This window comes from Panthera tigris, chromosome C1, assembly GCF_018350195.1.
Source record: "Panthera tigris isolate Pti1 chromosome C1, P.tigris_Pti1_mat1.1, whole genome shotgun sequence".
Classification (NCBI taxonomy): Eukaryota; Metazoa; Chordata; class Mammalia; order Carnivora; family Felidae; genus Panthera; species Panthera tigris.
In genome coordinates, this window is record NC_056667.1 from 118,268,828 (window position 1) to 118,290,156 (window position 21,329).

General features: G+C 53.0%; 1 protein-coding gene across 1 annotated transcript in view; it reads right to left on the reverse strand.

The window, feature by feature from the left end:
- Positions 1-121: 121 nt before the first annotated feature.
- MARCO (macrophage receptor with collagenous structure) overlaps positions 122-21,329 on the reverse strand; it is a 40,228-nt gene continuing 19,020 nt past the window's right edge. Inside the window, exons 5-16 of the mRNA XM_015541598.2 lie at positions 18,427-18,471; positions 18,066-18,110; positions 17,638-17,745; positions 14,121-14,219; positions 13,988-14,023; positions 13,404-13,502; positions 13,249-13,311; positions 4,932-4,976; positions 3,839-3,937; positions 3,212-3,256; positions 2,535-2,711; positions 122-382 (exon numbers count right to left, since the gene is read on the reverse strand). Of these exons, the coding sequence (XP_015397084.2) occupies positions 252-382; positions 2,535-2,711; positions 3,212-3,256; positions 3,839-3,937; positions 4,932-4,976; positions 13,249-13,311; positions 13,404-13,502; positions 13,988-14,023; positions 14,121-14,219; positions 17,638-17,745; positions 18,066-18,110; positions 18,427-18,471 (992 nt within the window). The 3' untranslated portion in view covers positions 122-251. The remainder of the gene's footprint in view (positions 383-2,534; positions 2,712-3,211; positions 3,257-3,838; positions 3,938-4,931; positions 4,977-13,248; positions 13,312-13,403; positions 13,503-13,987; positions 14,024-14,120; positions 14,220-17,637; positions 17,746-18,065; positions 18,111-18,426; positions 18,472-21,329) is intronic.

Consider the following 21,329-nt stretch of genomic DNA (forward strand, 5'->3'; position numbering starts at 1 on the left):
AGTTGAGACGCCACTGTCTCCCCGGGAGAACTCAGTGAAATGTGTGCGTGGAGTGGGCTCATCCGTAAGGGATGAGAGGTAAGAACGAGTGATTTCGGCCCCAGCCAATGACATTACCAGCTAGTGCTTTGAGCTTTATTAGTGACCCCACCCCAGAGGGACCCCTCGGAGAGCAGTGGCCCTCCCCCAGGTGAGCTGAGTGCCCATGCCTGCAGACACTTTGGGAGCGGAAGTGGAGGGGCTGTGGGGGGTCAGCTGCATTCCACGCCTGCGTCCTCATTGTGGTTGCAGTTGTGAGAGCCCCAGCTATTCTTGTTGCAATTCCACAGGGTCCCTTCTGTCCCTTGACATGCAACGTTATCCAGCCAGATCTGCCCAGTGCCTGGAGATACGGAAGGCGAGGAGAGAGAGGAAAGCACAATTAGGGTCAAACTTCCATTTGTGGGTAGACTGCCAATTTCCCTTGCATCCACTCAGGCCCAGGGTGCTGACAGCTGGTCTAGTCTCTCTCTTTCTCTCTCTCTCTCTCTTTTTTTTTTTTTTACTTTTTTTAAATGTTTATTTATTTTTGAGAAAGAGACACAGTGCGAGTGGGGGAGGGACAGAAAGAGAGAGAGAGGGAGACACAGAATCCGAAACAGGCTCCAGGTTCTGAGCTGTCAGCACACAGCCCAATGCGGGGCTCGAACTCACAAACTGTGAGATCGTGACCAGAGCCGAAGTCGGACGCTTAACCGACTAAGCCACCCAGGCACCTCTCGTCCACACTCTTATGTTAACTCCGCTTCTATTCTGCTTTCTACCCTTTGGCAAAGGTCTCACCCAAAGATTAAATGAGATAGATTAAGATACATTATGATATTCAAGCTGTTATTAATTATTATTACTTAAGCTATGCACTGTTTGAAATTTCCTCCTAGGGGCTCCCAGTGTTTACCTCTTTCCTGCTGATTCACAGCAGCCATACCTACCTTCTTCAAATGGCCTTTTATTACCAGGCCATCCTCTGGCTGGAAAGCATTCACACATTCTTCAAAAACCCCTAACTTCTGATATAAATGATTTCAGATCAATAGCACAGGGAAAAACAGCAGGATGACAGAGTCCCCACTTACGATGGTCTGATTTATGACTTTTCAAGTTCACGATGGTTCAAGAGTGACCCACGTTCAGTAGAAATCATACTTGAGAATTGTGAATTGTGATCTTTTCCTAGGCTAGAGACATGCGAGGCGGTGCTCTTGGGGTGTGGGCCAGCACGAGCTCTCAGTCAGCTAGGCGACCACGAGAGTCAACAACGGATAGACTTAGAGCCCTTCAGTACCCAGATGACCATTCCGTTCATCACTTTCAGTATGGTAGTCAATCAATTACAGGGGCAAGTTGACAACATGATAAGTAGGTTTCGTGTTAAATAATTCTGCCCAACTGTGGGCTCCTGTAAGTGTTCTGAGTATGCTTAAGGTAGATGAGGCTAGGCTATGATGTGTAGGTGAGGTGTATTAGTTGCATTTTGTGCACAATGTTTTCAAATTAGGATGAGTGTGTTGAGATGTAACCCCATCGTAAATCGAAGAAGATGTGTATTCAGTTATAGTAATTTATACTACAGTGTGGCCATCTATATAAGGGTAATCTACATGAGGAAAATATATCCTTTAAAGTAGTGTCACAATCCAACTGGAACTCAGATTAAAAAGCAGGTGGGTGCTGGGGCACCTGGGGGTCTCAGTCAGTTGAGCGTCCGACTTTGGCTCAGGTCATGATCTCATGTGGGTTCGAGCCCCTCGTCGGGCTCTGTGCTGACAGCTCAGAAACTAAAGCCTGCTTCAGAGCCTGTCTCGCTCGCTCTCTGCTCCTCCCCCATTCACGATCCCTCTCTCTCTCAAAAAATGAATAAACATTAAAAAAGAGAGGAGGCATTTTGGAGTAGAGTAAGGGCAGAGAGTATTTAGAAGTGTGGGCAGGAGAAGCCAGCCTAGTGTCCCTGCCAGGTCAGCTCTTGTGGCCAAAGAAATGATCTCAGCCTGGGGTCTTCACTCCTTTGTTGAAAGTTTGGACCTTTTGCTGAAAGACACAGGACATCTTTCCAAAACGAACTTTAGGAAGTCCTTGCCCCAATTTATTTTCTCTTCCTTTTGCACCTTCTCCTTAAAGACGGTCACAATATGGAATGTCCTCGTGTCTAGTTCCCAGAAGACTGAGAGGAACCCCCGCGTTTGCCCGTCCTGCAACTTCTCTGTCCTTCCGGGGCCAGCGCCTCAGCTGGCCTTCAGAGAGCCATGCCTCGGCCACGGAGCGACCTGGCTTCAGGGAGGCGCAGACCGCGATCCAGGCCAGGTCAGCCAGAGCCCCGACCAAGCCTTTGCCGTCACTGTTGTGGAAGACAAGTCCTCTTTCTCCTGGAGCCGCCAACCTGGAAGGCTGGCGGCCAGGGGCACTTTTCAGATGCTTAAGCCAATCCCTCTCTTTTAACCCAAACTCGCTGAGTCACTTGCAACCGAAGGGAAGGCCTCAAGGAAAGACGCACTCACCAGGTGCCATATTGACAAGGGCCCTCCCCCTGGAGTAGCCCAGCATGCGGCAGAAGACAGTGGCATCTGAATGGTCCCAGTCATCGTCACAAATTGTCCCCCAGACGCCGTTATAGTAAACTTCAGCCCGGCCTCGGCTGCTAGTGCCGATAATCCTGACGGACACCAGGGATTCACCTGGGTGAAAGACATACATGGGAGAGGTGAGGAGAGTAGTCTAGGGCTTTGCATGGATGTGTGCTCTGCCTGTCCGTTCTTGGAAGCTCTGTCGTTAGGGAAGAGCCAGCCCCCCGCTTGGCCGTCACCAGAGCAGGGAAGATCCCACATACGGCACAGGTATGACCCGGCCGGCAGCCTCCATGCACCTGCAGCTGGCCTGGCCTGGCCTTGTGGGGAGAAGAAAAGGAAAAGTTGAGGGGGTAACGGGAGGGAGGGAGAGAAGGGAGGGGGAGACAAAGGGAAGGGGGGAAGAAGAGAGAAAGAGAAGGAGTCGGGGGGAGAGGACGGGAGCTGTGGCTCTCGGCCATGGGCAGGCCTAGCCGAGGGATAAGCCTGTTAGCTTTTCCCAAACCGAGGGATTTCTCCGAGAACCAGGGCCTCTCCCCACCGCACCTGCAGTTTTCAAGTGCAGAGTTTCCTCTAAACCACAAATTAAAGAGACTAGAAATAGTGATTACCTTTTTGACCTTTTTGTCCCTGTATTCCTTGTTGTCCAGAGGATCCTGTCACAAGGACAAAAAAAAAGCCCCCCCCCCAACACACACAATTTGAAGGAAACCAAGAAGCCAGGATCCCCTCACCCCTCTTTGCCAGCAGTGGAGGAGGGTGGGGAGGTCAGATGGTCTCCTGCAGTTTTGCAGGTGACCTGGCATCATGAGGGCTGGATGGACCACGGGCACCCATGGTTGAGCCAGACGAAATAGGCTTACAATACAGCATGAAGGATTTGAGCTCGACCAGAGAGGAGCATTTAACAGGGGAGAAACATGTGACCCCATCATGTGACATGTGGGAAGTACATGTGACAGACAGGGGAGGCATCTCCTTTGTGGAAAGGTGCAGCGGCCGGGGCATTGGCTGGGCGTGAACGCGTCAAATGTTCACATGTTTGCCTCTCTGAAACGCCCACAACGTGCCTTCTTCACTTCTGTGTGCTCAGGGCCAAGGGCAATCCCAGCACAGAACTTGTCCAGGGTGGAGGAGGGGAAGCCAGTAAACCTCTACACCTCTGGTTCTGGAAACTCCCAAACCCCTGACAACAGGGACTCTCCTCAGAACCCACAAATCAGAGACCGAGGCCTGACCTTTCACTCCTGGCTCTCCCTTTTGGCCTTTTAGTCCCGGTGCACCCCTGAGGCCTGCCAGGCCTGGGCTTCCCTGGCTTCCCTTCATGCCTGCAGGGCCTGGAGAGGAGAGAAACCATGTTAGTCAGATGCTTCGCTCTGCTTTCCGAGGGGGGCCAAGGGCCTTGGTCCTCAATGACTGAGTTGTCCTCGACTACCACGTTTCCCACCTCCGTGAATGGGCTGCTAGGATGTTCAGCCCGTGTCTTTGGTCCACCTTGGAGGGACAGTAGGGTGCAGGGTGTTGTTCTGATCTCCCCACTGACTCTCCTACGAATGCCGGCTGGGAACACACAGGTAAAAACAGCGGACGGGATCCTGGAGGGCCTCACCGAGTGACATAATTGTGTGGAAGGTGTGGCCATTCTGAGAGAACTTGCCGTCGTGTTTCTAGGTCTCGAGTTCTCCTTTAGGAAGTTCAAACAGGAACCGAATACCCAGATCATGAGGCAGAAAGAGGGTTCAAGAGATGTGTCTGAGAAGTTTTGCGTTGGCGCCCGTTGGGGCGGGGGCTGTGGAGAAGGCTAGAAGCGAGTGCTCTGTGGGAAGTGCCATGCGCAGTGACCGACCACGCGCTTGGGCTTGGGAGGTGATCATAATAGGCTAGCGGACAGCAGCAGGAGGAGGGGAGGAGCTTGAGGGGCCAAAGGGAAGACAGAGATGGACCAGCGCAGGTACGGGGAAGCAGATGAGGCCTCGCAGCCCACTGGGGAGGTGGAGAGGAAGGCCGCACAGCTCCATGGTGGCCACACGGCCTGAAGCCACCAGCCGGCCCTGGCTCTCCAGGCTCTTCTTCACCCCTTCTCTACCCTCAGTGTGGCCCCTCTCCCTACCCGCCCAGGTCACTGAGTTCTGTCGCTCTCCAGGTTTTCCAGGGGCAGGAATCTGAGACTTGAAGGACAGAGTCCTGGAGTCTTAGCCTCAAACAGGCTTGAGCCCTAGCCCCTTTGGGGGAAGGTCACAGCAGCATGTTCAAAGTCAACAAAACCTGTCCTCCAAGCACGAGGTTTTCCAGACATCATTCTGAGAAATTAAAATGAAGCCGGCCCTTTACCTGGAAATCCTGATTCTCCTTTTGTTCCTTTCTGTCCTTGAAGTCCTAAGATCGAAATACAAAAAAGAGGGGAAGATAATAAAACTTAGATATTAGACACTTTTAATCTTAGACAACCTCTACCTTTTGTCTGATTAATGCAGACGGAAAGATACATTGGTTCTCCACGATTGTTTAAAGCCTCCTGAGCAGAGCATAAAAGGAGACAGACTGCAGATAAATGGGGACACGTGTTGGGGACAAATAGAGATGGAGTGGAGGAAAGTCTGCATTAGACAGACAGACAGACTCTGGATTTACTGGCTGGCCTTCTTTGTCTGATTATAACCTGACTTGATGGCTAACTCTAATCCCGTTTCTTCCTGATGCATTTGATTGGAAAGAAGTTGAGGGATATTTTGAAAACAAAGCTCTCTTTATTTCCAAAAGCCTGTGGAGGGGACTCACTGGCCGCCAGGAGTGCTTGGGGGCTCTCACCCATAGTAGATGCCCCACAGAATTTGTGGGTTCATTTCATTGTGGCCCTAATGTGGCTAAAGATTTATGTGGCTAAAGGGTCTCGTGTCCAGAAGATGGAAAAATTATCACTGCAATCATTGGTGATGATCGTATTTGTGGTTCTAATGTGAAAGATCCTTCCTTCCCCCCTCCTTTCCTCCCTCCCTCCTTTCCTTCCTTCCTTCCTTCCTTCCACCCACTCACCCCGTTATTCACTGACTCATGGAAGGCCCACTGTCCCCAGCACCATGCTGGGTCACAGGGAGATAATACTTTGTTGGTTTAGCAACATTGTGGTTTCCTTTTTTTTTTTTGTATAAACTTTTTTTTAAGTTTATTTATTTTAAGAGAGAGAGAGAGCAAGCCAGCGGGGGAGAGGCAGAGAGAGAGAGGGAGAGCATGAGAATCCCAAGCAGACTCCATGCTGTCAGTGCAGAGCCGGATGAGGGGCTCAGCCCCCAAATCGTGAGATCGTGACCCGAGCTGATATCAAGAGTCGGACGCTTAACCGACTGAGCCACCCACGTGCCCTGCAACATTGTGGTTTCTGGATTTTAAGTGCCTGTACCAATTTGATTTCAGAGAGAGACGACTCTCCAAAACCCACAAACTTGGGGAAACGAAAGCTCAGTATTGACTGTGAAGTACCAGTTACTAGAGGGTAACCAGAGGAACACTGTGCTCACCACCACACCCTCGACTGGTGTCCTTCCCATGGCACAAGCCCACTGGTGGCAATCCCTAGCAGCCACAGGGAACTCAGTTCCCCAGCTTGCCCATGGCCTGGGGGGAGTTCCTACCTGGGGAACTTCCTGCCTCTGACTTCAATTTCTGACTTTCCTAAGCACCTACTGTGTGCTGATCAATGGAGGGCAGGCAATGGGCCTGGTGGGCCTCTTTGGGACCCCTTTCTGGAATAATGAGCAAGGGAATTCCTGGCTCCCAGCAGCCCTTCAGATGATTCTCCTGAGGCCGGGAGCTGCCTGGAGGTAGATCAGAAGCCCCAGGAGCTCAGACCTTGGCACCACAGAGGCAGGAAGCACTGGAATGATCTGAGAGGGCAACTAGTTCAGCTCCTCGTGTTAGGGATGGGACAGAACTGAGGTTCAGGAAGCTTCTTCTAAGGGCTAAAGGAACCTCAGAGGTCAGACCCTGGCAGGCAGGCCCCAGCTCACTCCGGGGTCATTTGCTCATGCCCCAGCCCCCTTTGTGGAATGCCCCACTCCCTTCATCCCCCAGAGAACTCGGATCAAGCCTATGAAATCTGCTAAGATGTCAGATGTCCCTGACTGCAAAGCCTTCTCTGGCCTCGCCCATGGATGGCATACTTCCTTTCAAGGTGGCAAAGTGGCCAGAGTCAGAGAGCCTGGGCTTACATCCGCCTCTGTGACCTTGAGATAGGTGCTGCCCTCTGGGAACCTCACTTTCCTCCTCTGAGTCTCCTGGCTGCCTCGGGGGCCCTTGGGAGACTGAAACGGAGTCATCTGTGTCATGTGCTGAGCCTCACGTCTGGCGTGGGCTCAGTAGACCCTGTCACAGGGACCCCATGGACCCTGTTTGCACGTGTCTGTCTCCCCTCTTGGCGGGGAGTGCCTCGGACGCTGGCCCACGTGAGTTCCAGGCTCGCTGCCCAACAAGTCCCATAAATGTTTGCTGGTGACCTGAGGTCACCCAGCAGAGGTGGCAGATGCTTCTTGTCCGCTCATCTACAGCTGAATTGCATGCGTCCAGATGAGAGAGGAGAAGCCACGCTCAGAAACACGTTATTAAATAGGAAAACGGGTCATACATTGACTCTTGGCTCTTTGCATCCTAGAGGGCACCGTATTGCAAAACTCTCTACCTTAAGAGTCTGTCCCTGGAAGCAAAGTTCAGGGACCCCGGGCCTTGTGACCTCCCCTAATTGTCCCCTCCTGAAGAAGTGCCCATCTCCAGCTGTCCCCAAAGCACCAAACGACAAACACCCTGTACAGACAGGAACCATAGGGAATCCCCTCTTCTCTAGACCTATGGTCCCTGCAGCCTGACCCACCTGGCTCATTTCTCACACCCTCCTTCCCAGCCAGTCACCCCCCGGGGACTCTGCCTCTGCAGCGTCCTGCTTTCTGCCAGGCACCGCTCCAGGGGCTTCACAGACACCGCCTCATTCCGTCTTTCAGCTGCCCTGCAAGGTAGTGCCATTTTCCTTCTTACAGGGGAGGAGGAAGTCCACAGTCACAGACGCTAGGTGATTTATCCAAGGTCATGCAGGGAGTGAGCGGTGAACTTGAGTTGTAACCCAGGTTTGGCCTCCCACTGGGTGCCGTAGCTCCCTGTGTCCTATTCGCAAGGCAGCTCACACCTTCCTGAAGTTTCCCTCTCGGGCTGCCTACTTGGTACCAAAGACACTCCCGGCCCCACCGGGGGCCATCTCGTTCCCCTAAAGGAGTAGTCAAACTCGGGGTGCATCGGAATCACCAGCACAGGGCTTGCCAAACAAAGCAGCCTGTTAGGCTCTACCCCGGGATTGCTGATTCAGTGGATCGGGGGTGGGGATCTGAGACTCTGCATTTCTAGCAAGCTCCCAGGTGATTTTAATGCTGCTGGTCCAGAGGCCACACTTGGAGGAGCAAGGCCTTAAACAATCCTTAAACTCACGGCCCACCTTCTCCAAACAGCCTTCCCGTCTCTGAGGCAAATAAATGCTGAGTTTCTCCTCTTAACCACAGCTTCCTGAGTCTTCCTGGATATTGCACACATCTCAAGCTGAGGGGACCCCAAAATATTTATTTGCAAGGTGTTTATTTAGAGAAATGACTTTCTCCCAAGAAAATCGTGTAGTTAGAAAGCACACGTCGTCTTATTGTTCAGCGCTTAGCTAGTATTTTGCCTAAAAGCTTAGGTTCCTGCTTTGAGGGGAAACTGCCAACTTCAAACCCAGAGTTATCAAACTAGCAGAGATCTGGATACTATTCTAGACGATTCCTCGCATTCCACAGGGGAAGAAACTCAGGCCCGGGGCAAGCTGGGGAGCAAGTCTCCCAACTCTGATTTAACGTAGAAATTTCCAGTACATTAGGAAACTTCCTTCAATACTTTCCTGACATACAGACTAAGTGCAGCCTGGCAGGTTGAGGATAAGTTTAATAACTGACAGATTGAGCTGTGTAGCAAGAAGGGGACCAAAAACTTGGATGCATGTAGAATTCTACAGATACCTCTGAGAAATTTAGAGGAAAATGAGAAAAGTTTTACAAGCGACAATTTAGTAATGTGATTTGGTAGAATTTAATAAGTTCTGGGGCTAACCCAGTCCTTAGATATGGCGGCTGGAATGAACTGAGAAATTATATTCACAGTATAGGGCTTAATTGCTATTATGACGAATTCTTTTTGCTTACCTTCAAAGTAAAATGTCCTAAAACACAGATGAGAAAATGGATTGCAGGTTATTTGCATTTTGGCTTTGCCTCAAGAGGAAAATCAAAGAACGTAGAAAATTCAGATGCTTGTTATATTTTAGACGGGAAGGCTGTTGAGATGCAGAACTTCTGATCCGATTGGTGTTTTGGAGCTTAAATGTTTTGGTTGCTTCTAACATCATTTTATGAGGTGGAATGATAGAAAGTGAAATGCCAATCACAAGATGAAGTAAGTTCTTCCTCGTGTCCAAACAAACTTCAAAATGGCTAAGGGATTTTGAGCTAAAATTAATTTTTGTGTGGGGTTTTTGTGTTTAGCAATTCTCCCCACTTCAAAGTCAAGTGATTTTGTAATCCTTTGAAAGCTCAAAGGTTAGAAAAAAACAGGGGCGCCTGGGTGGCTTAGGCGGTTAAGCGTCCAACCTCGGCTCAGGTCATGATCTGGTGTTTTGTGAGTTCAAGCCCCGCATCAGGCTCTGTGCTGACATCTCAGAGCTCGCAGCCTGCTTCAGATTCTGTGTCTCCCTCTCTCTCCGACCCTCCCCTGCTCGCCCTCTGCCTCTCTCAAAAATAAATAAACATCAAAGGTTAGAAAAAAACCAAGTTTGGGGAGTTTCGTAAAATGCCGTTTGGTGAATGGGTGAAGGAAAGGACCGTTAGAGAAAGTTCTGCTGAGTGATAATGCCCTACTTAATAAACTGTGCACCTTCCCTTCCCAGCAGAAGGAAAAGAATTTCCTCCTCACTGTCTTTAATCTGAGACGGCTCCTTTCTCGCAAGAGGTGTCAATGAGGGGAAACATTTCACTTGGATGCGCTGGGGTGTGGTTAGTGGCTGTTCATAGCGGCAGGGGGATCTGGTGATGGGGCCAGGATTTACCCATCTGCTGTGGAATGGGAATACAGGCGATTCTGACTTCTCTGGAGTTCTACACTATGTTATTCTATGTGACAAAATCTGGAACAGCGTAACTTTGGAATCTGACTTTGGGATCAACTCCTGGATTCAGAGTATATTAACTGTAAGCCCCCCGCCTGCCTACCCCAGGAGAGGTTTTGCCTTCGGGGAGTCTTTGCTTCTCCTGCTGTAAGGTAGCGAAACTCAGGAGTGTGGGCAGGGGAACTAAGATGATGGGAGTAAATCCCAAGCACAGTGCTTGGCCCAGAGGCATTGTTAATCATAAACAGATTTATTATATATATAATATAATATATTAATATATAATAATATTATATATATTATATATGTGTATATATACATATACATGTATGTACATATGTATATATGTATGTACATATACATGTATATATATGTATACATATACATATATGTATATATACATACATATATGTATATATACATATATATATACATATAATATATTAATATATATTAATATATATTATATATGTATATTATATATATAATATTATATATTAATATATTATATTATATATAATATATATATAAATGTATATTATATACAATTAATGCACGATAATGGGATCTAGCTGTTACTTAGGTCAAGCGAAGGCACTATAATTTCTCTGTTTTCATCTAGGGAGGCTAGATATTCTCTTGAGAGATTAATGATTTTATTTACAAAATGGGAAATGCATTGGTTTGAAAAACTGGCTTGATAGGATCAAAACTGGACAAACACCGTAGTGCCTCCGGTCTGGGGAATACCGATGTCCTCACATGGAAAAGCATGCGTTATCTTCCATGGTGAGAAGGCCTGGCCCCTGGGTGGGAGCCCAGCCTTCCTTTTCCCACTTCAGAAATCTAACTTCTCCAAGAATTCATTAACCTCTGACCCCGGGATGGTATGGAGACCTGCCTATGGGCCGCCAGACTGTGGACCTATGGCAATTCCCTCCTGAGATGTCCATGTGGGCCATTAGCTCCTAGATCAAGACAAGCATTTGGATTTGTGTGGGAAATCTGTGCAATTTTACATAAGCTGTAATTATCACATGCTCTGCTTTGGAAACATAATCACCATGTTTACTTGGGGAGCCAGAACTAAGGAAGAACCCTTAGAATGTGCCCGGTTGGTATTCACCAGTAGGCCTGATCGATGGAAATCCCCAAAAAGGTGCTCAGCAAATATACAGGAACTTGATAATGGGGTTAAAATGATCCCCAGGCTAAGGGCCAACTGTCTCTCTGCTGTAAGGGAGGTGGGTTTGGGGGTAAATAACGAAGAGCCGTAACAGGGCCTGAGAACTTCATGTTTCCTTCTCAGAGTGGAAGAACCTGCTGGAGCCTCAGCTCTAATCTTCCCTGGACTGGGATGGAGAGAGAAGGTGTTGCTCATCAGAGCGCCTGATGGGGGGCAGGGGGCACGTTCAGGCTGCCTGGGCAGAGAGACAGCATGATGGAGTGCAGTGGGTAAGTCCATGGGCGTTGGGTCGGCCAGGTTTGGGTTCTGGCCCTGGCTGTGTCTTCTCCTGGCCCCTCGAGTCTGGGCAAGTTCCTGTGAAATTGTACTCACAAGAGTGCCGCTCCCACTGTGTTGTCACAGAAAAGCTCATTATCAAGAGGGGCTTTTACTATGTAAACCCTCCCAGGACGTGGACTACAGGGCAGAATTCCATACCCTCAGACAGTGGGAGACACAAGTTGGGGGCTGGGGAGTAGGCACAGTGTTCCCTGTGCGTAAAACCATGCTTTACCCCTAATACCCTTGCTTAGTTAAGAACCTTTGGTCTGGCAGTGGGGGAAGGGTGTGGACAGGTGGGGACAGAGACTCATTGCTTATAGCCGAGGGATAAAAGCCATCATCACTATGAAGCCAAACAAAAAACTCAGGGAGAGGGCAGCCTCAGGCCCTAAATTCAGACCCCCTAAAATCTGGGACCAGGGAAGATGAAAATATATATGATCAGGAGGAAACAGCCAACAAGTCAGGGGCATCTGACCCCCACACCCAGATGGAGCCTTTCTAGAAGGTGAAACCTTGCTGGCTGCCTTCAGGTGGCATCTATATGGCATCCTGGAGCAGGTCCCCTGCCCACACTGACACATAGTGCATAAACAAGAAATTGACTCCGGGGCTGGATGGACTGGAAGGGCAGTGGGTGTTATAGCGGCCTGCGCCATGGCTCCTAATAATCTTCAGAAAAGCCGAGATGGTTGAAGGCCCAGAGTCCAGGGCCAGCCAGGAGGTGGCCCCGCTTATCCCTCTGGCCAGAGCTCCTGACCCTCTCTCACATCTCAACCCTAAATGCTAGGGACATCAGCCTACAGAGCCCTCCCTCATTCTTCTGTGACTTTGCCTGCTCTGTTCCCGCTCTCTAGATTTCCCATCCCCTCCTCACCATGGCCAAGCTCCACTCATTCCATGAGACTCAGCTCAAGCTCTTACATCACTCCCGGACTGCGCTGCCTTTCACCACCCCTGCCAGACAGGGGACACTGTGAGACTGAAGCAGTTAGCTGAGTTAAGTCACATTTGTTTAAGGAATCAATCCATCCATCAGTCAACCACTTGATCAGCGAGCACGGAGAGGACGTGCCCCTGGTGTGGGTCTGTGCACCACTCTGCCTGAGGGCATCGGGCTGTCTAACCCGGCAGGACCTTCTGCTCGGGCGGAGGATGGAGCCACAGAAGGCTGTCCACAGCCATAACCTTGAGCTGCTACCACATTCCAGGCTGCGCTTGGCTTTCTAAAGGGCATTTGTCACGTCTCACTTCTCCATGCAAAAGCCCACAACACAGTGTGCCTGGCACATCCTGGCAACAGTCTGTGTGCCTGTCTCCTGCACCAGCCTGTATGTGTGAGGCCAGGAAGCAGGTCTTACGCATCACAGTGACCCAGCGCCCAACACAGTGGCCCACACTTTCTAGACCACTGTAGGCGCTCAGACTTAGGGACGCGACAAAATTGGCGTAGAGGTTCGCAAAGCAGACCGCACTGGTTTGATGCTTTGTAACCTAGACGAATTTGGCATGAAGGTTCATCCTGTAGTCACTGTGAGTTTGATTACGTGGGTTCCTCCTCCCAGCCCGAGTCCCTCTGGGACAACGTGCAGGAAGGGGTTTCTTGACACCTCCTGCCCACATTCAGAGCCCTGACCCTGGGGGCCCCCCTGCAGGTCAGCAGGAGAGAATAGAAACTACGCACACAGCCGGAAGGCAGGCCAGGGGACATTGAGGGCCAGCTGCCCTTCTCTTCTCTTTAATGGTGGAGGTTTGGTCATGGCATTGAGGCCTTTCAGGGATGCTGGGCAGAGAGAGGACAGCCCTAGGGCTCTGAGCTAAAAGGGCCCTGACAGAGGGAGGTGTCCTTAATCGGGGTGCCTCAGGGGCCAGAGCACAGGAGACTCTGTGCCTCCTACTGGGGGGCCCCCTGAGGCAGTGCTCCTCCCTATCTACCCAGCACCCATCCACCCCCTACCCACACCCTCCGTTACCTGAGTCCCCCTTGCTTCCCTTCATGCCGTCGGCTCCTGGCGTCCCGGGTATCCCTGGTGGTCCTGTACAACAGATGTCCGGAGAGCATGAGGGCTGGGCTCTGTGGCTCTTCAGACACCACTCCCCATGCCCACGGCAGGGCCAAGGACCTCACCTGTCAGCCCAGGGGGGCCAGTGCTGCCGGGCTCACCCTTGGCACCTGGGGATCCTGCTGCGCCCGGAGAGCCGGGAAGACCCTGCGCTCCAGGTTGTCCTGCAAGTTAAGTGACAGCTGCAAGGTTGGGGGTGGTCGGCAGAGAGCTGGCTGCCCACCCCTCGGCTCATCTGTCTTCTCGGCTGTGACACGTGTACCTCCTACCAGCGTGCATGTTCCCTGGGCAGTTTTCCACATCTCCCTTTAGAAGCCACGAGCGAGCCCAGTTAGTAGGAGAAAAGTTACAGCCTGAGCCGTGTGTTCATCGTTACCATCACTCTGCAGTGCCTGGGGCTCGCGGACTCCCTAGGCACCCCGGTCGTGGGTGTGGGCTCCACACCCCTGCATGGCGGACTGCGGCAAAGGTCTAAGGGGAATGCCAATCGAGCCTGTTCCTCCCAGGCGGGGCCCGGTTTTCAGAGACCCCCCACGTGCTCTGGGTTAACACTACAATGAAACTAAAGACAGTGGAGTCGTGTCCCGGACTTGACTTTGCCCAGGGACAGTAGCAGCTCGAATGATGTCTGGATCCCCAGAGTTCTTACCTTGGTCTCCTTTCATTCCAGGAGATCCAGCCGCACCTAAAATGAAGAAGGACTTTTAGAGATTTTTGTTCCCCTCTAGCTCAGCCTGCCAGAGAAAAAGGGAATATGGACAGGCCGGTGGACGGCCTCTTACCTGGGGGGCCTGGCTTCCCTGAGTCACCTTTGCTCCCCTGGGCTCCGGGGGGTCCCATGACCCCTGTATCTCCTTTCATGCCCATGTCTCCCTTGCTTCCTGAAAAACCAAGGAGTTGTGGTCAGGCACGGAGGAGGACGCAGCCGGCAGCCAGGTCCCGATGACGCTGTCCCACCCAAAATCCAAACTCAAACTCCTTGGGCTCCGCCTACCTGGTTCCCAGAAGTGGAAGATACAGTGGTTGGCCTCAAGGAGCACACCATCTTGCCCCAGAGACCAGATGGAAACGCGTGAGAAATAGACGAGGTCATGGAGCCAGGCTGGCGTGCAGCCGAAGGCCCAGAAGCCAGGCTCTCAGGACCCTGGTCAGCACGCTGGTCCCCTTGGGAGGGACCACAGCCCAGGCTGAGCTAAGCGCTGCCCAGCTCATTTTAGTGTCTGCATTTGGGGAATTTTTTTTTTTTTCAAGCCTCCCAAACTGAAACCTGAATATTCCAGAATGCCGATCCCAAGTGCCGAGAATAGAAACGTGAAGGCATGAGTGGAGAGGAAAACATTGCAGCAGCTCGGACTCCTGCCAGTGCTCCAGCCACAGCCTTTCCTGGTGCCCAAGGTCTCAAATTTTCCACTTGTCATCAGCATTCGAGGCTTGTCCCAGCCTGTCCTCTCCTCGGTCCTCCATTGCTCCCTCCTCCTTTCTGCGGCTGCATGGCGCATATCAATTGGGGGAGACTCCTCGCATGGGGCCTGCCAACCTCTTCCCAGTCTGCGGGCTTGGCTCCCGAGCAGGCTGCACACCCTCGCTAGCCGTGCCAGGCTGGGTCTGTTCATCAGCGGCCCCCTGGCTTGGCTGGTGTTCCTGGAGCTAGTCAAAGTCCCATCCCGGCAGTTCCCTCAGCCCTGGGACAGGCTTATTGGGATGGAATTTGGTTAAAAGGCTCCACTCCACTATCTTCCCGATATCAGAGCTGGGAGGACGCAGAGGGATAGCAGCCTTCCCTCCTGTGCGTTGGGAAAGGAGACAGAGAGGTCTGAAGCAGCGGGGGGCGGGAGGTGGGGGGGAGAGTCACGGGTCACGCGAAGCTTTCTGGTCTAAGCGTGGGGTGACGTTAGGGGCAAGGCTCAAGAAGTAGCTTCTTTCAGGTGGTTTAGATACTTGAAGGATGATTATTCCCTGACGGGAAACAAAACAATCAGAAAGAACTCGGTTCTAGCTGAGATCGCTTATGGCCTCAGGGGCAAGCCCCAAAGAAGGCGATCCTTGCTCATTCAAGGTGTGCGCTTTGGCAGAAGGGACAAATGGCATTTGGCAGATGGGACTAGGAATTACTTCCCTGGAGGAATATGTTGGTGCCCGACTGCCCCGGGCAGGCCGGAACCACCATGTTATGGGAATCCTTAGGCTGCCCGAGGATTCGGGAGCGTGCTCTGGGCCCGAGTCTGTGTGTGGCTGTGTGTGGCTATGACTGCCGTGTCTCCATCAAAGGGGGCGGCCTTGGGAAGCAGGGCGTTCTCGGTGAAAGGCCCAGAGTCTAGCCCTACCAGATGAACATCAGCTGCCGTCTGGTGTCAGAACTTTGCCATCACAGCTCAAGGCAAGGTGAGGAAAACGCACCTGTCCCCTGGCCCTTCCCCAGGGACATTACCCCTTAGCGGGGACAAAGACCACAAAGCCTCAGGACCACTGGAGCGGGGCCCCTCGTGCCAGCCCTGTCTGCCAGCAGGGGCTTAGGAAAACAGCGGGTGAAAGAGACCTTGCGATCTTGGGAGAGGAAATTTGGGAAGAGGAGGGGTGGGTCAGAGTCCTGATTTCTGAAGAATTGAAACTTTCGCATTTCCCCTCGCCAACCACAGCTTTTCCAGGCCGAGTGTGGGCGGGGGGGGGGGGGGGGGCCCACCCCGGTGTCGGGTATCTGCAAATCTGGGGCGCTGGATGAGTGTGGGAGGGAAAACAGTAGGGCGCAGACTCCACAGGCAAAAGTGCTGGCTGTCACCCCCTCCCCTGGGGCTGGCAGGGCCACCTTGAGAAAGTCTGGGCCTCCCTTTCCTGTTACGTAGAGAACTACGGAGAGCAGCCTTTGGAATCGCCGTCAGAGGTCAACTGTCTAACCATCCGCCGGGTGCACAGATGCCCCCCCCTCCCAACCCTCCCGGTCATCTCAGCACAACTGGCTCTCCTGATACCTTTGATCACGGCTCCTCATTCTTCAGGATGGCTGACACCTGCCTGTAAGGGCCCTCTTCCTGAAGCGTGCACCCCAGTATCTGATAATGTGAATAATTCCTATTCGTAGGTACAGTGCCATGCATCTTCTGTCTTCTACTCCAGTTGTAACTCAATCCTTATTCAAGGTTGCTTTTATTATCCCCCTCTTACAGCTGAGTAAGTTGTGGATCAGAGAGGTCAAGTCATTTGCCCAAGGTTGCCCAGCTAGTGAGCCATACGAGGACCCAGATGTGTCTGACCTTAGAACTGAAGTCCTTCCCTTTCTACCTTAAGGGATCCCTAACATCATTCATACGGACGGTTATCATTTGTTTAGTGTTTAACCATGTGGCAGAGAGTTTGAACACATGATCTCTAGGGACTGCCCTACAAAGTATGCATAATTTCATTATTATATATATGTTTATTTATTCCTGAGAGGGCACGAGTGGAGGAGGGGCAGGGGGGCGGGGGACGGAGGACCCGAAGCAGGCTTTGTGCTGACGGCAGCCAGCCCGATGAGGGGCTCGAACTCACAGACCGTGAGAGCGTGACCTGAGCTGAAGTTGGAGGCTCAACTTCAACAATCAGGCGCCCCTGATTGTTATCATTTTAATGGCCATTCTTTTCGGAAATGAAGACACTAAGCCTCCGCTGGTTAAGTCACGTGCCTAGAGGCACACGTGGACAGGTGCAGAGCAGGGGCGACGTCAAGCCTTCTAGCCGCACGGCCCTCATCCCCCCTCTACTGTACCCCATAACCACCCGAGGGGGCTTCCAGAGGCCAAGCGACAAGGGGCGCGAAAAGTGCTCTGTCGTGGCCGGAGCCCCTGGGGCAGCGCTTCTCAGAGCGTGCCCCCCAGACTTCCGGCATCAGAATCATCCAGGCCTTTGAAACACAGACTCTTGCACTTTGAACAAGGGCCCCAAATGGTTCTGACGTAGCACCTGCTTCTGGAATCAGCCCTTTCACCCTCCCTGCCAGCCAGTCTCCCCTCCTGCCCTGTGCCCATCTCACGTCCCACTGCCACCCCTCGCCGTCCTCTCCTCAGAGCTTGTCGCATGGCCTGTGTCCTCACTTGTCACCGGTTGTGCCTGGCATCACGTTGTGTCTCCCCCCACCCATGCTACTCTCAGCTCTCCATTCCTGGCCTCTGCTCACCTGGACGGATGGGACACATGTGCTCCTGGGGGAAGCAGAGCACAGCCCTGCCCTCAGTGGGACCAAACAGACATGCTTACAGAGGGTCGGGGCCCAGCTCCCCCTCAGCCCCTCCCCCACAAGCACCAACACCCCCACCAGGCCCTTACCTGGGAGGCCCAGGTCTCCTTTGTCTCCTTTAGCCCCAGGTTCGCCTTTCAGGCCAACGAGTCCCCCATCACCTTTGCTGCCCTTCTCTCCTTGCCGTCCTGGGGTGCCTGGGCAGAGAATGGCCAATAAGATGGGCTCCTGCCGCCCTCCCAAGGAGGACTCAGGAGCCGCCCACGGGCTGTTCAGCAGTGGGGCAGGAGGCATTTTGAAAAGAAAAGAAAGGGGCCTCTGGAAGAAGTCCGGGGGATGTTAGGTCATCTCTTGGGTGTCTCGATGAGGCACCGTAAGACTCCAGAGCAGAGGACTGTGGGAGGGCACCGACCCCCTGGGGCTGTGGGTGGGGATGTGGAGGTGGGGGGACCCGGGCAACTGGCTCAGCACCTCAGCCAAGGCAGGGCTGAGCCCAGGCAGGGGAAACATGCGTTACCAGGGGCTCCTTGTTTCCCTGGAGCGCCACTGGGTCCTTGGAGGCCTGCGGAGAAGGAAAGAAGAATTAGTCACAGTGTTCCAGGCTCTTTCGTCAGCTGATGTTCTAGAGCCTGTAGGAGGGGGCGAGGGCCCAGCACGAGGGGAAGGAAGGGCTTCAGTCTGTCTCATTCTCTGTCTCTCACACACACACAGACACCCCAACAGTATCAACATTCACCCTTCACAACAGCAAGAAAAAGAGAGATTGAGAGAGAGAGAGAGGAAAGAAAAGGCTGAGTTGTTAGACACAAAGGTGTAAATGAGCCAGGCCCCTGCCTCCTGACTCCCCCCACCCGCGCACTCACCCAGCCCCTGCCCACCTGCCTCTCCCTTGATTCCAGGCGGGCCTTGGAGTCCCGGGAGGCCTGGAAAGGAAAAGGAATTCAGAACGTGGCCTGGACAAGGAGGAGAAAAAGGATTACGGGGCTAGTAGACAGACGCTTGTATCTGCTGCTCCCTGGCATGCCTCAGTCCCCTCAGTCCCCCTCTCAGCCGATGGCCTTTGCAGGCCAGGGATGCCAGACATGCCCTGGGCCCCTTTTGACCTGGAAGACCTGAAGAAGAGGGGCACAGACACCAAGGGGCCAACTCACGAGGTGGGGTGACAAGGCCACTTACACACCTTTATGTATTCAACGAACTGTCACTGAGCACCGAGAGCGGGCCAAACGGTGTGGGCAAGAAAAGGAAAGGCAGGGCTCCTTCCTACAAGAAGCTCAGGGCCTAACAGGCGAAATGCAGTCGTATCGATGACGTCACCCGAGGGAGGCTGCGTCACACAGACCTCGTGCGAATCTCTCCCTCATTTTGAGCCTCAGCTTGCTCGTCAGTGAAATGGGGCTAATATGCCAGCTTTGCAGGGCTGTCCCGGAGGCAGGCTCTGGATAAACGGAACCTACTTTTGCTGCACCTTGCGCGCGGTTCTGTCCCTTTCCCAGGGCTGTGTTGCAGGCTGGAGACGCACAGCACCCCGGGAGCGCGGGACGTCCTGTCCTAGTCCGTTCGGGTTGCTATAGCAAAACACCGCAGGGCGGGTGGCTTTGAAACGACAGACATTCATTTCTCCCTGTCCTGCAGGCGGGAAGCACAAGGTCCTATATCCAAGAGCTGGTGTGGTCGGGTTCTGGAGAGGGCCCTCTTCTGGGTTGCAGACCACTAACTTCTCACTGTGTCCTCACACGACGGTGGGGAGCTGAGGGAGCTCGTTGGGGTCCCTTTGATAAGGGCACTGATCCCATTCAGGAGGGCCCTGCCTTCAGGACTGAATCCCCTTCTAAAGACCCCACCTCCTAACACTGTCGCTTCGGATGTTAGGTTTTCAACGAATGAATTTTCATGAGAGAAAAACACTCAGGCCGTGGCTCGTCCCCCACATCTCCACGAGGGGGGTGACTTTCTGAGAGGCGTGGCTTTGCCTGAGCTCACACATGTGGAGAGAGGCCAGCAGATTCCAGGTCTCCCGATGGCAAAGCCTATCCCCGTGTCAGGGCACCACGATGACAAGGCCTCTTACATGCTTTCTACTTCAGGGTAGAACCCCAGTCTGATTGGTGGGACCCATGATGCCATATCTCTCCTACGTGCACAAGACGGGGGGTGGGGTGGGCAGAAGCAAGGAAGCAGAGCAGGGGACTAGGGTCCCTCTCACACAAATCTCAGGGAAGAGCACTGGAGAATCAGTTCAGGCTCTGACCGCTGGCCCCCACTGACCAGCCTTTCACACGGCCTAGCCCGTTTTCCCATGTCACATGGGAATGCCGCCACCTGCCTCACAGGGTCCTCAGGGGACCACATGGGGTCATGGGACACGGTAAAAACCCAGGGAAAGTGAGCTTTGGCTACACTTACCAGCCAAAGGAAAGAGGCAAGAACTCCAGAGACCCTGCGAGTACAGGGCTCAAGGCCAGAGGCTCCGGCCCCTGGCCCTTTAGGAGTAGCGCCCCACTTGTTGATAGGACAGGTCCAGTCCCTCAGGGGAATTTTTGAGGCGAGTCCCTAGGATCCTATGCCCGTCAGTATGGCTCCTTCCCACCACAGGCTACACAGGCTGTACCAGCCCTGCTGCGGTGGCCTGGCCCCCGGGGCGGGAACGGGACTCAGGCTGCGGAGTCCGACTCTGCCCCTCCAACTTTGCCTGAGTTAGCTTGAGTAAGTCAACGTCCCTCTGAGCCTGCTTCCTCATCTGTGAAACGGGGGTAATAGCAGCAGCCACTTGGGGTTAGCATGAGGAGTCAACCAAAATACGTAGCTAGGGGTGCCCCCTTCACCTCCCCTGACCCAGGCCGGCCTCGTCCCCGCCGCTCCTAGCCTGTCTTCCACCTCTGCTCCTCTGGTTCTTGCACTCCAGCACGTGGGTCTGCCTTCTTTGCCTTCCTACGCTCACCAAACCCCCTTCCTACCTCAGGGCCTTTGCACATGTGGGTCTCTGTCTGGAACCCATATTTCCTGACACCTTCTGCTCATACCCAGGTCAAGGCCACTAGGTCTCTCTGGGAAACCCCTTCACGTGCCGGGGTTAGGCCCTTTCTGTGCCCTCCTTACCTAGGGAGTTGTCCCAGTCTATCAGAGCAGAAGGGGCTGGAACCAAATCATGCTTCCCTGGGGGCAGGGGTTCTGTCTGTCTTTTTATGTCTGCGTTCCCAGTGGCTGGACGTTGCCTGGTCCTTAAGAGGCTTTCAGTAAATATTTGTTGGAAAGTCCAGAACACACAGGGGAGGGAAAGAGGTGTGGGTGGGTTCCACATCACCCTTTCCCCAAACTTGACTTAGGTGCAGCTCCCCTCTCCATCCCCGCTGTTCTGGAAGCTTGGGCCAGAGTGCAGTTTCTCGGCAGGCTGCCTCAGGGCCAAACCGGTCATCCTGAGCCCTGCACCCAAACATCCTCTGGGATCCACCTATTGGTCACCAGGGGCCTTTGCAGGAAAATGTGCCTTTGGGGAGCCCTAGCCAGGCGAAGCAGGCCATGGGGGAGGGGAGAGAGATTGCAGCCTCCCCTGGGTGGGCCAGGGTGGTGGGGGACGCTGGGAAGGTACTGGTAGTGGGGGCGTTGCTGAGCTCCAGCTGCTAGAATCAGTTTCCAGCCTCTGGTTTCTGGGCTCCAGAAGAGAGAGAAAGACAGGGACAAAGAGGTAGTCAGAGACAGAGAGAGGCTTCAAGAGACATGGAGAGAGAGTACTGGAGATTATATACATACATACACGTACAGAATCTTCCTTGACTCACAG